Below are 15,225 nucleotides of genomic sequence, written 5' to 3' on the forward strand. Positions count from 1 at the left end.
CCAGTGACTTGCTCTGAAAAAATATCCTCAATTTCTCCACCAGCTTCAGGAGATTTAGCATGCACACATCAACAGTTTTGTCTTCCTTTCTAGGTCAGTGCCAGCAGTAACTTTTAAGACTCCCATTTTGCAAACTAGTCAAACTAAAAATACTTTTTACTTGTTTTGGATTTTGACAATGTTTGACTTCAACTAGATACACACTAATCCCTACACTTCTCCTTAGTTTTTAGCATTAAGGGAATCCTTCTCTTGAACATTTTGACAGATCTTCACTCCTGGTCTAAATTAGCCATTTATTCTTCACCAGTAACCTACTATACTATTCTTGAGTTTCCAAGGGAAACATTACACAAGAGCTTACAAAACACATGTCAATTGGATAAAACAACTACTACACCAAGAGTGCAATATTTTTGGCTTTAAAACAGTAAGCCCTTATATTTGGCTTTCCTTGACTTCCCAGTGCCACAATTACGCTTTTGAAACATCTCATAGAATACAATTGTAATGAAATTCAAAGGCAAGCTAGCCAACAAATTGAAACTTTTAAAGAACTTCAGGTAATTTCTAGATATTAAAATATATACATGTGTTTGTGAGTGTATAAAAGTTAAGTGTAAACTTGACCATTATTACCTTCACCGCATAAATTTTTGGAAGTAAAAATTACAAGTATTATCATTTACAGGTATATCTATACTAGTCTCTTTGATTATACAGTCTAGATATATATTTTTAGTGTCCTGATGATAATACTTTCCTTTGTGGTTTTTTTTCCCCTTTTACATTTAACAAATATTCAATTTCTCTCCAAGCTTCCTGTGAATAAGATTCTACCTTCTAATAAAAAATTATTTTACATTGCATTAGCTAAGATACAAATAGCATACAATAACTACATGCATGCAAAGTATCAATAGTGCTTCTGTCTTAGTCCATACAGAGGCTATATTTTCTAACACCTGGAGTACAGTCTTACAGCCTTTGAACTGACAGTAAATTATACTGCAATACAAATATCTATCTCCATACTATCTTTTATGGAAATATGAAAATCTATCTTTCTATAAAGGTATTACGCCTTTCAAAATAGTAAAAAATTCTTCAGCTTCCTCTCCCAGTAAAAAAAAAAATGAAAAGGAGAAAAAAACCCCCAGTAAAAATTTAAAACAACCACAATTATTGCACGTGCAAAGAAAAAGGTGACTATATATATGTAAATAAATAAATTTACATAAGAAGAGTTGCATTAGCCGAAGTTTTTCAATGTTCTGATTTCCCCTTAATAGTCTAGTGAAGCTATAGGTCCCTTAACAATGAACAGGACTATTAACAACAAGATTTCTTAACTCTATCTTCAAATCTCCTTAAAAACAGGCTACAGAACCCATGGCACTGCATTAAAGACAATGAGAGACAAGACACAAACAGGGTTAAAGAGAAGTGAAATATTAGCATTACTATACGCACACGTGCACTATGTAGAAGCAGCCAAGCAGCACAAAAAACAACTAAAATTAGGTTTGGTCTGCCACTACAGTAAAATAGTTGGTTAAGAGTATAGATAGCTTCCAGTCAAGAAGAGCAGATTGGTTAATATTCTAGCTATATACACATAACCAATCATCTTGGTCTGAAAGAAAAAAAACCCACATTATTTTCTGTTAAATTTCACATTTCTTACCAGCACCTATTGGGCCACTGCTGTCAGGTAAAATATACACATCATTGCAGAACACAGATGTCTTAACTAAGCTGGACACTGGTTAGCTGGGGTAGCAAAGAAATTAGTATTACAAATAATTTACCAAGGAAAACTGCAGTAAATTATAATCATGCTCACAAGCAGACTACTTCTACTATTGAAAAAACTTGATTTTTACTTATGTGATCCTCTTCCAGAAAAATATAAACATCATTTTCCACAATACACTTTTCTTTCAAATGGACAGTTCCACAAACTATTAAGTAAATTGTAAATCCTTCCCTCGCTCTCCATCTTGAAAAAAACAACAACTCATTTGTATATCCCACTTTCCCCAGATTAATAGAAATAAATGCCTCTTCTGGAGTAAGGCATATGTAACTCAGTACAATTGCATATGGGTTAAAAAGAAAGTGAGGATTAAAATTTCAAGTCCACAGTTTTTATTTCTCTTTTTTCATCATAAAAACTATAGTGTTTCTTTAATAATATTCTTCTGTGAGCTAGTTTTACAATTATCCTAACTTGTAGGAACACAATTCCTAACTTACATAAATTTAACAAACATAAACACACATGCAAACTTCTCTCCCATCTCAATTCATTTTTGGAGAATACTATGGCCAAATACTCTTGCATAGTCAGTAGCAAGCGTATTAAAAGGAAATTAGTAATTTCTCTTTCTCATTCCTCTTCCCAATATTCATCTTGAAGAGTAAGTGTTCAGTATTTAAGTTTGTGAAAGGAGGTTTGGGGGAAAAATGCAAAATGTAGTCAATGTGGCAACTATTCAGAACAGGGATGCAAGATTTTCCATCAGAAAATACCCATAGCCAACCAAGCCTGCAAGCATTAAAAATAAAACAGATATTAAGAAAACAGAAATACCCAGTTGAAGACAAGTCTGGAGGAGATTTGTCAAGTGCTGCATAATTATGAAGATATATTTTAGATGCATGCTACACAGAAAGTGTAAGTGCCGCTGTAGAAATATAGGGAGTAAGAACAATATACGTGCAGTTAGTATTCAGGTAGGCTACCTTTTAGACTTCAAGAAATTAAAGAACCTAAACTACTTGTTTCATACCTTTTATCCAATTTATCCACTCAGAATACTTCTGTTTCTTTGGCTACTCATTGCTGCATCTGTTTCAAAAACATCTTCAGCTGGCTTAGCCTGTGACTAATGGCAGCCATTTCCAGGGAGTGACTATTTAAAGAAAGATCCTTGCTCAGATTCCACAAAACTCTTCAACATATTAAAAAACAGAGAATAAAATTTTTCAAGTTGCATAGGCAGTGTAAGAGTCTGTTTGCTGCTTTCAAGTGTGCTGAAGCTATTATGTAAAGCCCAGTTTTTTTCTTAAAAGTCTTTAAGCCTCTTATACTAAAACCTTCATTTTTTTAGCCTCTTTTCAAAAAGTAACATTTAGGATTACTCAAGTGACAGAAAAAAAGTCTACCCTAAGTTCTACTTGATAGTCTTTTGTGTGTCTACAAGTCTACTGTTGCTTTCTACGTGAAACCTTGTTCCATTCTCTAAAGTTGAACAAGAGGCATCTCAAGAAACAAGTTGAACAAGAGGTCTTCAGTCCCAAGACACAATGCAGGAGTCTCAATGTGTGTCAATAAAATACCAGTGTCTCCATCAAATCACCAGTTTACAGTATCAACTTCATATGCCAATGAAATTCTAATTAATTATATGTTTATGATCAATGTTTTTTCCCTAAACCTAAGAAGATAATTGAAGGGAAATTCTGAAATACTTGGCTTAAAGGATAAACCTAATCTTCCAGTATTACCGTATGACAAATCAGCCCAATGTAATATTTCTTTTCACAGAAATACTATGCATCACTCTGCGAGACGAGGAATACCCAATTAAAGCATTCACACTGGCCTTACTAAGCAACTGATGTGCCCGCGTACTACTTGGCTGGAATGTTGTTTCAGTGGACACAGAAGCTGTTTGAAGAGAAACTGCCAGAAAAAAAAGGAAAGATGGTGCAGTTCCTTTAAGACTAAGGAGGGTTTTTTTGTAAACACAAGTGCCATCTGCATATCACATTCAAGTATTGCAGTGGTTTGGGTTTTTTTCTCAAGTTCAATTCTGAGCAAACACAGTAAGGATATCCAGCTACAGCAGTAAGATAGCAAAGTTCTTAAACTGTATCTGGATTTGTCTGGAATCAAGTATCTTGAGAGGAAATTGACCATTTCCTTTTGGGGTTTTGTTTGTTTGTTTTAATATATATGTATATTTATATAAAGGTCTTAAAAGCTGATTTGTTCCCTCAAAACTCCAACTAAGTAAATACAATACACGTAACTAGAGAAACTTGATGAGGCCAGCTTAAGTATCATGGATCATTTTTATTCCACATAATAAATGCTATGTTTAATATTTATTGTCAGACCATAATTAGGATTTCATTACACCATTTCAAATGTTCAAAGAAGTGCTGTTGCATAGGAAGTTACTCCAGTGACAAAAAGGAAGATTGTTCGCTATTTTAGTGTAAAAAAAGAGTACGTATAATTTTACTGAACTGAAATCAGTGCTACTTGAGCCACAAATAAAAACATTTCACTAATTTAAAGCTGACCTACTACCACTTGAGCTGCCCTCTAGATGCTACCAATGCCTCATACAACACCAGTGAAAAAGTCTGTCATAGCAGGACACACACCTATCTCTCTCATATGTATTATTATTACTATGCTGTCACCAAAAGAGTATTTGTCTTACAATACAGAATGTAACAAAAGCAGCTTATTCACTTTACTTGCATCTAAAAACCTAAATTACCCTACACTGGCAAGTGTACATATAAATATTTACTTTTTTATGTACAAGGTATGAAATATTTTTTTTTTAATAAAATGTTTATTAAATGTTTATAAATTAAAGACGATTACCTTATCAATCCAACATTTTGGCTTGCATCAGGTAAAGTAAAATGAAATCAGAATATTAGCTCGATAGCCAAAGAGCTACTAGCAAAGAAAAACTGAATTAGTGCAGACAGGCATCTAATATACATACTAATACTTACTGGAACTTCATGTTAAATTATTCCAGGGAATACACTTGGCAGAAGCCTTGGCAGTCCAATTCTAAAATGGATCAAGAATATCAGAATATATTTCTAGAGTGACTTTTCAGGTATCCAAAACAGTATGTCACCAAGTGACACAATCTTTTGTACTACTTGAATTTTAGGAATGTAAATACTGCACTAGTAATCTGTGAGTAAAGGAAAGAATCCAAGATTTAATGTCTTTTAAATTGTCCAACATTACAGGCAGGAAATAGGCAGGATAGGCAGGAAAAATAGGCAGGCAAAATAGGCAGGAAATTCTGCAAAGAAGAAAAAGACACCACACGGTTACCTAAATCATGTTCTACATGTAAAGGTATGTGGATTGTCATTGTAAAGTTCTGGAAGAGCACCTCAGAATGAATCTGCATTTAGAAAATGGAAATTACTCAAAGTTGAATTATCATCTCCATTTTTCTCTCTGTTCCAGGCAGCAAGGTATTGGTACATATCAAATGCTAATTTTCAAACAGTACTGCAGTCTTACCTATGCTTAAGTATTTCACTACCTCCCTTGATGCCTATCTAGCAGGGCAACCTTCTAAAGAAACTGAAGTGGAAATTTATAAAATTATTGCTATGTTTTCAAAAATGCATTTATATTTATGGAAGTACAAAGATTAAGACGGATATATATTTTATTTCTAAGTTTAGTGGTGTAATTTGAAGTTACATTCATTTAATATTGCAGCAGCATCTATCTCTTAATAAGCAGAGCAGTAAAATAAGTTTAAAAGTGAAAATACATTTTCCATTACAAATTCCTGAATTCTGAAATGCTGGTATAACATGTACTCATTTAAAGATGTCTCAATCCCTTATTACTTCTCCCAGGAAAAGAAGTTATGCCAACCTAAGTGTCACAGCATTAACAAAAAGATTAACTTAACACTCTTTCACTTAAATACTCATAAAGGATACTGGAAAGTCTCTTCCACAATTTTAAATTAATTTAAAGTATTTTTTGAAATCTTACAATATTGTATTCCACATTTATTTTAAAGAAAACACTGAGTGGACTATTTTAAATGTACAAATGAAATTTAGTGCTTGCAATCTGCTGTTGAGAGGACAGCTGAAAATAATAAGGAAAAAAAATTATCACAGTGGATCAGGTTGCCCTGCCACAAACCGAAACATTTTTTTTCCAATCAGAAGAGAATGTGAAAAAACAAATTACTCCCTACTACATTATTTATTACAGCTGAAATCTTGCATCAGATACACTTGGATCTGAATTTTGCTGAAGTGAAATCCCATTTCCCAAATCCTGTTTAGGATTGTCCTAAATGATGAGGTATACTAAGTTAGAAGGACACATAAGAGGGAAAAGGGAAAGGATCACAGAAAAAAGCTCAGCTAGAACACCAGTTCTTAGAAAGGAAGATAACATATCATCCAAATAGCCGCATTAAGTTTGTGGTAATAAGCAGAAAATGTCACATACCTCACTCTACCATCTCCAACTGGCATTAACACCCAACTGTCACCAAGTCTCCACTTGTCTACCCATAAATATACAGGCCTTCTTAATACATACAAACAAAAAATTGGAAGTTTTACTTCGATTCCCTTCAACTTCCTTAGCAAAGTGATGTAATTTCTCCCCAAATTATCATTCCCTATTGTTTTAGTTTGGAATAAAGGTAGCACAATTGCTTACATCTTCTGTCCACTGGTAAAAGTACATATTGTCAAAATGTATTATAGGCATATAGAGATTGTCCTTTATAGGATAGAAATCTAGTATTTATAAATATCTTTCTAGAGAAAATTATAATACCAACTGTTTCTCTAATTTAAGTAGGAAGAGACATAATTGTTATTAATGGTATTCTTTCCAAATGCTGAAGAAGAACTTGAAGGAGGAAGGAAAGCAAAGCTTATACTGGCCTCCTTAAAAATGAGGTTTTTCACCTGATACCATCTCTTCTTTAAGACCTCTCCATTTTTTGAAATCAATGTTTATCATATTGAAAATTGAATTTTATTCATCTATTTCAAGACACAGCATCAATTCAAATAAATATTTTCACTTAGTATCTTCTAGAAAATATGGACTTCAAACCTGTAAAGAAGTCTGGTGTTCTAGGTAGCAAGAAAGCACAAAAAACCTTCTATGGCAATTTCACCAGTAGAGAGTTTACAAAATGTTTAGCCTAATGACTGTAAACTGCTAATTTGGCAGAGGGATGGGGAAGGATGTGTGTTCACATGCAGTTTAAACCAATCCTAATCCGTCTTGGTGCACTTATGCTCTTGTGCCCTTTCTTCCTCTGCCAGGCATCAGTCAGGACAGGAACAGTCTGTGAATGAAGACTATATGTATCTGATTATTTCTAATTTCAGCTTAGTTCCGTGTACTCTGGCACCACACAAATGGACTGCTAGCACTGAAGACAATGAGAATAAACAGCCAAGACTGGGAGAATGAGACAAGACTGCATTCTTCCATGACCATACAATACCTTAATTTGACAAACTACTTATGAAACAAAATCCTTTGCTTCAAGTTCTTGGGGGACAAACCAACAGACTAAACAGTAAGAACAGCAAAATCCTCTGCCCAAGAATCTGGATGATCTGCTCTGCAACAAAGCTCTATGGATGTCTGCATTCACATTTAGCTTAAATGACAACTGATGAATGCTGTCTCTAGTTACTTCTTAAGGGAATCTGCATAAGTCACAATCAAAGATTACTTAAACTGGGAGTTCTGGATGCTAAAATGTGTTTTCTTTGGTGTACTGACTACCATCTTCACTCTAGAGCAAATATAGGCTCAAAGACAACAGCAATGGGAGCAAGTAACTCTGTGTTAACTGGAATGATGCCTTTTCATACTGCTTTCACTCAGTAAGGAAAATGCCAATCATAGTTCAGCACAATTTTCTTCATAGTGAAGACAGGTTCAGGTACCCCCAAAATAGTACTCCACATTCAATTAATTAATAGATACTCACTCAGGAAATCACTGTCACACAAGTGGTCGCACATAAAGCAGCTGGCTCATCTCAGTCCTAATTTTCTACAGGTAACTCAGCAACACCCTCCACCACCCTGCTCTGACATTCTCACATCTGGCTTTCAGAGCTTGCTTACAAACACTTCTTGCTAAACAAGTCATGACTGCTTTATAGTCTGCCAAGCCAAAAAACAAAACAAACAAAACAAACAAAAACCAAAACAAAAAAACAAACAAAAACACAAACAAAACCCAAACAAAAAAAACAAACAAACAAAACCCCCAAAAACCAAACTAAAACAAAACAAATAAGAATAGTGCTCTCTTTATTGAATTTCTCCCCTGGTTCAAACTAATCTTCAGAAGGAAAACAGATGATCTGGTCACCCCATGTTAACAGAAAAAAGAACAAAAAACCCAACTACCCAGATTTATGACTTGCCATCAAAACCTTTTAAAATAATTATGGTAACACATATTTAAACATTAACATTTAGTTTATGCATAGGGCTAAACAATTTTTCTCAGTTCCCTGGAGGCCTTTTGAAGTCTCCTAGAAGTCTTTAAAAATCCATTCCATGCACATATCCAAGCAAAATAGCAAGCACAGTAACTAGACAACACTAAGAGCTAAGTGGAAAAGGCAAAAAGTAGTCTTTTTTACCAAAGCACATCAATTAAAAAGTAAGCAGCCACAATACCTGACTTCCCAACATTTCTCAAATGTGACCCGAATCACATTTAAGGCAGAAATAGTTCAAGATCCATAGTTTTCAGCTTTGTACATTTCCGAAAAAACAGCTGAAGGGCCTATTAAGTAGAAATGCAGGGAATCCAATTGTTGCATTTCATAACAGGTAGTGAACAGAAAGTGGGTTAACTACTTTCAAGTAAGTATGAACTGATAAATAATAAAGCTTTTGGATGGCTGTGTATAACGTTAGGGTGCCAAGTAAAGTTAAGCCCTAGGTTTTTATGTAAAATTTGTTACCTTTTTCAATGAGGTCACCTCAAACTCCCTTTTATTCTTTAGCCTATTTTAAAAGCATATGTTTCTAAGGAAAATGTGTGTATCTGTAGGATTTAAACAAAAAATTTGAAACCAATTTGTGACAACAGTATCATTTCCACCTTCTCAAAGTTAGCACTATTTTTTTTTCAGTTTACTCAATCAGCAAAGCATTCAGATTAAGTATTTGACAGTGACAGTAAAGCTTAATATATCTAAATCTTCACATTTTGTTTCAAAGAGCTTTTCAACTACAATGGAGAATTTCTTTGAAAATAGACATGCAATGTGTATCACAGCATGCTTCTGCTCTGCGTGTATATGATACTTGTTTTGGATTACAAAGTGAACTGAATAACCATCCCAAAATGTTCCAGTGAAGATATGCACATTCATTATTCTGACTACTAACATTTTTCTTAGACAGTATGTTCATACAATAGTTATGCTGCCATGAGAGCATTGATCCAAAAATCCTTCACCAGCTTTGAAGATAATAATACAGGCAACTTAATTGTACTAATGCTCATAGTTTATTACAACTTCAGTCTTCTCAGTGTAAGACAGCCTTTCTTCCACTATGTGTTCTAATTAACTTCGAGCCCTTGTAAACCCATACAACCATTCAACAGCCACATACTACCCATGCAGATTTGAGTTCAAGACTTCTGTGCTGTTTAGCCACTGTAAAATATACAAAGACTAGTATTTTAAAAAGTGCAAATAAACAATTTCAAAATAACATAGATTATTACAACATGACTGGTAATTGCTTCGTGCAAGTGGTGTTTACTTTCCTTTCTACATAATTATGCAAGCATGAGGAAGTCAATAACTGCCTCTGATCACTTGTTCAAACTGGAACATCAGGAAAGAATTTAAGAAAATAATTTTCCACAATGTAAAAACAAGTTATAGAATAAAATCACCTCTTAAGACTTACCTGTTCTCCTGCCTCCATCACAAAAACTATTCTAACGGTACTCTTCCTTTAGAAATCTCCATTTCTGCTGTAATTCAAATAGTTAACCAGAAAGTGAAAGGTCACTACATTCCACAACTGGTTTCCACCCTGCATAAAACCAATGGGAATTTCAAATGACTTGTGCTCAAAGTTGGAAATTAGTGGCTGAAAAGTTTACTAGATATTTTACTTTTGTCTTCAGCCATACTGGCAGAGAATATGAGCAATGGTCTGGCACACATTAAGGGAAAGCAGCTACGGCATCGGTGTGCACCAACGATCTCTCTGGGTAGCTGGAGAGGTCACTAGGACAGACTACTGAAACAAAATGTAAATTCAGGATGAATTAAAACCAAACCAAAACCAAAAAATCTACCATAAACCATAGGCATGGCTTTCTTAATTTGTCAGCGTGGCAACTTTGAATGAAAAACATTAACGTGCAAATAGTATCAAAACATTTAAACAATAATTTCAGATCTCTTAATTCACAGAGCATTGCTTTAGCTTCTGGGACGTCTACTCTTTTGATCCCCACTCATCAGTGAACTTTTTAACTACAGTGGGTATATTACCTTCATTCACATATTTATATATTAAAAAAATGCCATGATACATATTAAAAATCTCATGAGCATTTGCAGCAGTTCTTAGTACAAATCATTGGTGGAACCAAGCTTGTGTTTATTTCTCTCTTTAAAAGCAGACACTTCGCTTTCATGGAGTTTATTTCCTGATTTTGGAGCTAAAAAAAAAGCACTCCATAAGAATGCTTTTACATATATTGCTACCCTACTTAAGTCAGTAGTCATCTGATGTCATGCAATTACTTTTTAAATCATCAAACAGATTCTACATTCTTCTGACACATACTTAATGCAAAAAGGCCTTATACAATGCAAAAAGGTGCTAAATTAAATGACAAAAAAACTTCACAACATGCAAGCAATCCTAGCCATTATCTACACAACTGTATTAACTATCAGAGGTCAATCAACACAGGAAAAAGCCTGATTTAGTAGAACATCACAATAACAAGCATAATTCTATTAAGACTTGAACACTTCTTGTAAGACATATTTCAAAAGTCTGTTTTTAAGTGGTCTTAGCAGTCCATGGGAACACTACTTAATAGGCTAAAGTTACTGGTTTATACGAGGGACTTTATTTCCTTGGATTAAGTTGGGTTATTACAAGGAGAGCAATTATACCAACAGCTTTGGTAGTCTCTTAGCAGGCAGCATACCTCTCTTATGTCAAAGCATTGCGAAATGCAAGAATATGAGTGACTTGCAGTTTTGTGTCAATACAATTGTTGGTACTAAATATACCTCACTGTGTTTTACAAAGAAAGATCAATATTTTATCCATGCCACACAGGTGGGGGAAAGGAGTCAGTAAAGCTACTTGAGTTGTTCAAGTTTACATAAAGAGACAAAGATACTGACAAGGAATCCAGTTCTAAGGCTCTGTGCACCAGAATCCACAACACTCTGCACTTGAAAGAATGACCAAGGCATAAATCAACACATAGGCATCAATCCTGCAGTCAGAAGCAAGTCTGCATCAACAGACTCTAAGCAAGACTAGGTCGTAAAGCATGAGATCCTCTATATGCTGAAGTGTCCTTGAGTATCCAATAGATAACTAAAACAATAAATGCACAGAAATATACAGTCACATTTAAACAGTATCTTGATCTAATATAGTCAATGTTACCTTGAAGTGATACAAACAGAAAGCTAATAATTCTCTTAAGCATTCTCCCTTATTGCTTCTTATTGGACAAACTTGTATCCTTGTAAGCTTAACTAATAAATTACAAATTTAAGGCAGCCAGAAGGACTGATCCACTGTATAACTCCTATAATCTCGGTTAGGTTGTTGAATCTTAGAAATTTCTTTGAAACCACAATTCTGTTAGAAGTTTCCCTGTAATAACTAAAGCTTCAAAGTAATGACTTACAGATTAATCTCCCTTAACACTACAGGGCACAGTAAATAAAAGTATTGGAGTTATCTCAAGCATATATAAGTTTTAACACTATACACACACACACACAAATTGCAAAAATTACAGACTTAAACTTAACACCTGAACACTCTGACAGAATTTATCCTTACTTTAAAAATAAACATGCAATAGTAGCACAAACCTTACTGAAGAATAAGTAAGTGGTGAGGGTTTTTTTTTTTAAATACAGTTCTATTAACAGGTTTTTGTATTTGTTACTCTAAATTGAATCATCTGTTATACATTCAATTCAGCCTGAAGTGGATCTGTATCACTGTTTCACAGAACACTTTGTGTTCTACTTGTGATCTGACCTCCTCATGCTCCCAGCTGTCTATCTACATATTAATATGGCTCTAAAACCACAGTATCTGAACCTAATCTCTATGGTAACTGTAAGATTTGTTTACATTTAAAAAGAATATTAGAAACTTATGTAAATTTAGCTGTCATTTAAATAAGTGTTTTTTCCTTCTGGGGAAAAAAGCTCCCTATACTGCCTCCTATTTATCTTGCTTCCATCTCCAGTATCCCCACCAGGCAATGAGCCACATTTGGAAAGCAACCTATCATACAACTTCAACAGCCTGGTGTTGCAAATTCATAAATAGTTTACTTTTAATAAGACAGACATGTGCAGTATTTTAGATCTTAGCACTTGCTTAAGAAAAATCATAGGGCAATTAAAACATGATTTTTAAAAAAATACTGTCATAAAGTCACCAAAGTAAAACAAAAAAAACATGCTAAATGTTTAACAGCTATACAGAAGGACTTTGCTGCTCAGCAACTCAGATCAATCTAGAAATTAAAAGAGTCTATTTCATCTACCATTTCCAGCAGTGAATATAGTACTGGGTACACATTTTACATAATACTTATTCACAGACAGTAGGCAAAAACTCTTATAGTAGAAGAACCCACATACAGACTACTCTTTTTTATTAACAAATACCAAAGAACTGATGCATCACAGGTTTGTAACAATTGTTTTTTATAAGATTTATAGTATTTTGAAATAAGATTTACTGCTGCCCAGCAGGACTGGGAGCTGAATTACACGGGGGTGATGGTAACAGTTTAAGCAAGACATATCAGCAAAATGGTAAAAAAAACCCCTAACAAACACAGTTGTTAAAAACTACTTTTAAGTACACAGTTCTTGGACACACACAGAAGAAATCATTCTATTCCACTGAAATGATCTTTTCTGCTACTTAGCTTGCATAATATACGAAACATAAATAGTCTAGAAAGGTCTAAGAGAAGAAAAATGCATGACAGTGAGGTACATGAATACTACACAGCACCGAGAGGAAAATTAGAACCTGTTTGAAAATCTTTCCACACCTTACAGCAATCATTTCACTGCAGAGAATCACTTACATGCACCCTCCCCGATCACATCAAGATTACTCATTCAACAAAACTCCTGTTGACGAATAGAAAGTAAGTAAATCTACCCCCTATTCAAGTAAACAATGTTGTAGAGCCAGCATTTCCCCCACAATGTTACTTTCTCGAGCGGGTGACTGTGCCCTGCTCCTCCATGAAGCAAGCTCAGCCCAGGCAGCCATGTCCTTATTCTCCTACAAACAATGTTTCTGAAGGAGAACAGCCCCTGCTCGGGGAGCTTACAGCTTCCCCCAGCATAACGCGGTGGAGCAAGGCCCGCCCCGCGATCAGCAAACGAGCCAAGGCACCGAAACACGGCAGTGGGGTCGAAGCTGCCCGCAGTCTGGATCTGCACCAGCACCGAGCCTCGCACCGGGGTCGGGACAGATGGACTGACAGATAGGACAGCATTTTTCCATGCAACCCTCCCTCCTTTCCCCTCCCAGGCACACAAGCGAGTGTTTTACCTTCATGATGAGCTCAGGCTGCGGTAAAAGCCTCGACTGTGGCTGAGCGGCCGAGGCTGGACCTGGAATTTAAAACAAAGCGCTAAGGCACCGCACCAGCCGCTCGCACCGGGCGGGGGGAGGGGAGCCAAACATCGGGTGGGGGCGCTGGGCTCCTCCCGAAACTCCCCCTTTCCTATCCCGGATCCCCCCTTCTCCCGCGACTCACCCCCTTCCCTCTTTCCTCGGCCACTGTTTCCCCCCCCCCCGGCTCCCACACGCCGCGGTTTCCCCTACACTCGCTGCCACTGACGCCATTTCTGTCAGAGGAGGAGAAACTTGCCACAACAACAACCCACCCCCGGCTGCCGCGGGAGGGGGGAGGCGCCCCGGCCGCCTCCCCGGGGCGCTGCGCCCCCTCCTCGGGCACCGACCGGCGGGAGGGCACCCCCGGGGGTCCCAGTGCAGAGAACACCCCCGTCCTCGTTTTACCGCGGGGAGAGGGAGAGAGGAGAGAAGGAGGGAGAGAAGGAGGGAGGCTCTTCCTCCATTGTACGAGGAAGAGTGCCCGTGTGCACAGCGGTGGAGCGGGGTCTCTATGAGAGAGAGCAGTCCCCCCACCCCCGACACACACACACGCTTTTGTACGGGCTGCGGCTCCGGATCGCGGCGGCTCCTCCTCCCTCCGTCTCCCCCCCTAAATAAAGGAAAGCGCTGACTCCGCCGCAGGAGTTTCGGCAGCAACAGCCGCAACTCCCCAGCTCGGCGCAGCGGGTCCGGGCGGGGGGAGGGAGGGAGAGCAGGCAGGAGGCGGCAGAGGAGGGGAAGAAAAGGAAGAAGAAGAAGAAAAGAAGGGAGCGGGGACAGGGAGGGAGGGAGGAAGGGAGGGGGGCGGGGAGAAAGGGGCCCGACCTGCTCGGTGGGGACACGGAGCGTGTGTCTGTGTGAGTGTGGAGGAGGGGGCTCCGTCCCTCCCGGCAGAGAGGCTGGAAGAGAAGCCGCGGTGCCTCCCTCCGGCCCGCCACTGGGTGTTTGGGGCGGGGGGGGGGGGGGGGGGGGGGGGTGTGAAGACGAAGCATCGGCGAGTCCCGCCGCAGTCTAGATACCAGGAGAAAAACAAGCGCCCCTCTCCCTCCCTCGCCGCCGCACGCCCGGCCCCGCGCCCCCACGGGGCCCCTCGCCGCCTCCCTGCCCGCCGCCGGCGGGGCACGGGGGCTCCTTCTCCGGCTCGGCGCCCTCACCTTTGTTCCGCGGCGACCGCCCGCCCGCTACTCCCCCGGCCCGAGGCGGAGGGCACGGAAGGGAACTGGGCGAAGGCTCCTCTCAGCTCCGGGCACCCCCGGCCCCGCTCGACGCTGCTGCAGCGGCTCCGCTGGCGGCGGTCCCGCACGGCGCGCGGAGGGGCCGATCCGTCCTGCACGGCCCCGACGGCGGAGACTGCACGGCTCGCTCCCCCTCCCCCTCCCGCACCGATGACTGACTGACGGGCGAACGGGAGCGGCCACGCCCCCGTCTCCACCTCCCCCATTGGGCCGTGTCCTGCAGGGCCTGCCTACCCCGCGGTCCCATTGGCCTTCGTGTCGGAAATACTGACATCATTCTTCTCCACTTCTATGGAAA

At 38.6% G+C, this 15,225-nt stretch overlaps 1 protein-coding gene across 3 annotated transcripts in view; it reads right to left on the reverse strand.

Moving 5' to 3' along the window:
- Positions 1-14,998, reverse strand: part of ARID4B (AT-rich interaction domain 4B) — an 87,919-nt gene extending 72,921 nt beyond the window's left edge. For all 3 annotated transcript variants that reach the window (XM_053936931.1, XM_053936933.1, XM_053936932.1), the window contains exons 1-2: positions 14,847-14,998; positions 13,627-13,688 (exon numbers count right to left, since the gene is read on the reverse strand). In XM_053936931.1, the coding sequence (XP_053792906.1) occupies positions 13,627-13,632 (6 nt within the window). In that variant the 5' untranslated portion in view covers positions 13,633-13,688; positions 14,847-14,998. The remainder of the gene's footprint in view (positions 1-13,626; positions 13,689-14,846) is intronic.
- Between the last annotated feature and the right edge of the window lie 227 nt (positions 14,999-15,225).

This window comes from Vidua chalybeata, chromosome 3, assembly GCF_026979565.1.
Source record: "Vidua chalybeata isolate OUT-0048 chromosome 3, bVidCha1 merged haplotype, whole genome shotgun sequence".
NCBI lineage: Eukaryota > Metazoa > Chordata > Aves > Passeriformes > Viduidae > Vidua > Vidua chalybeata.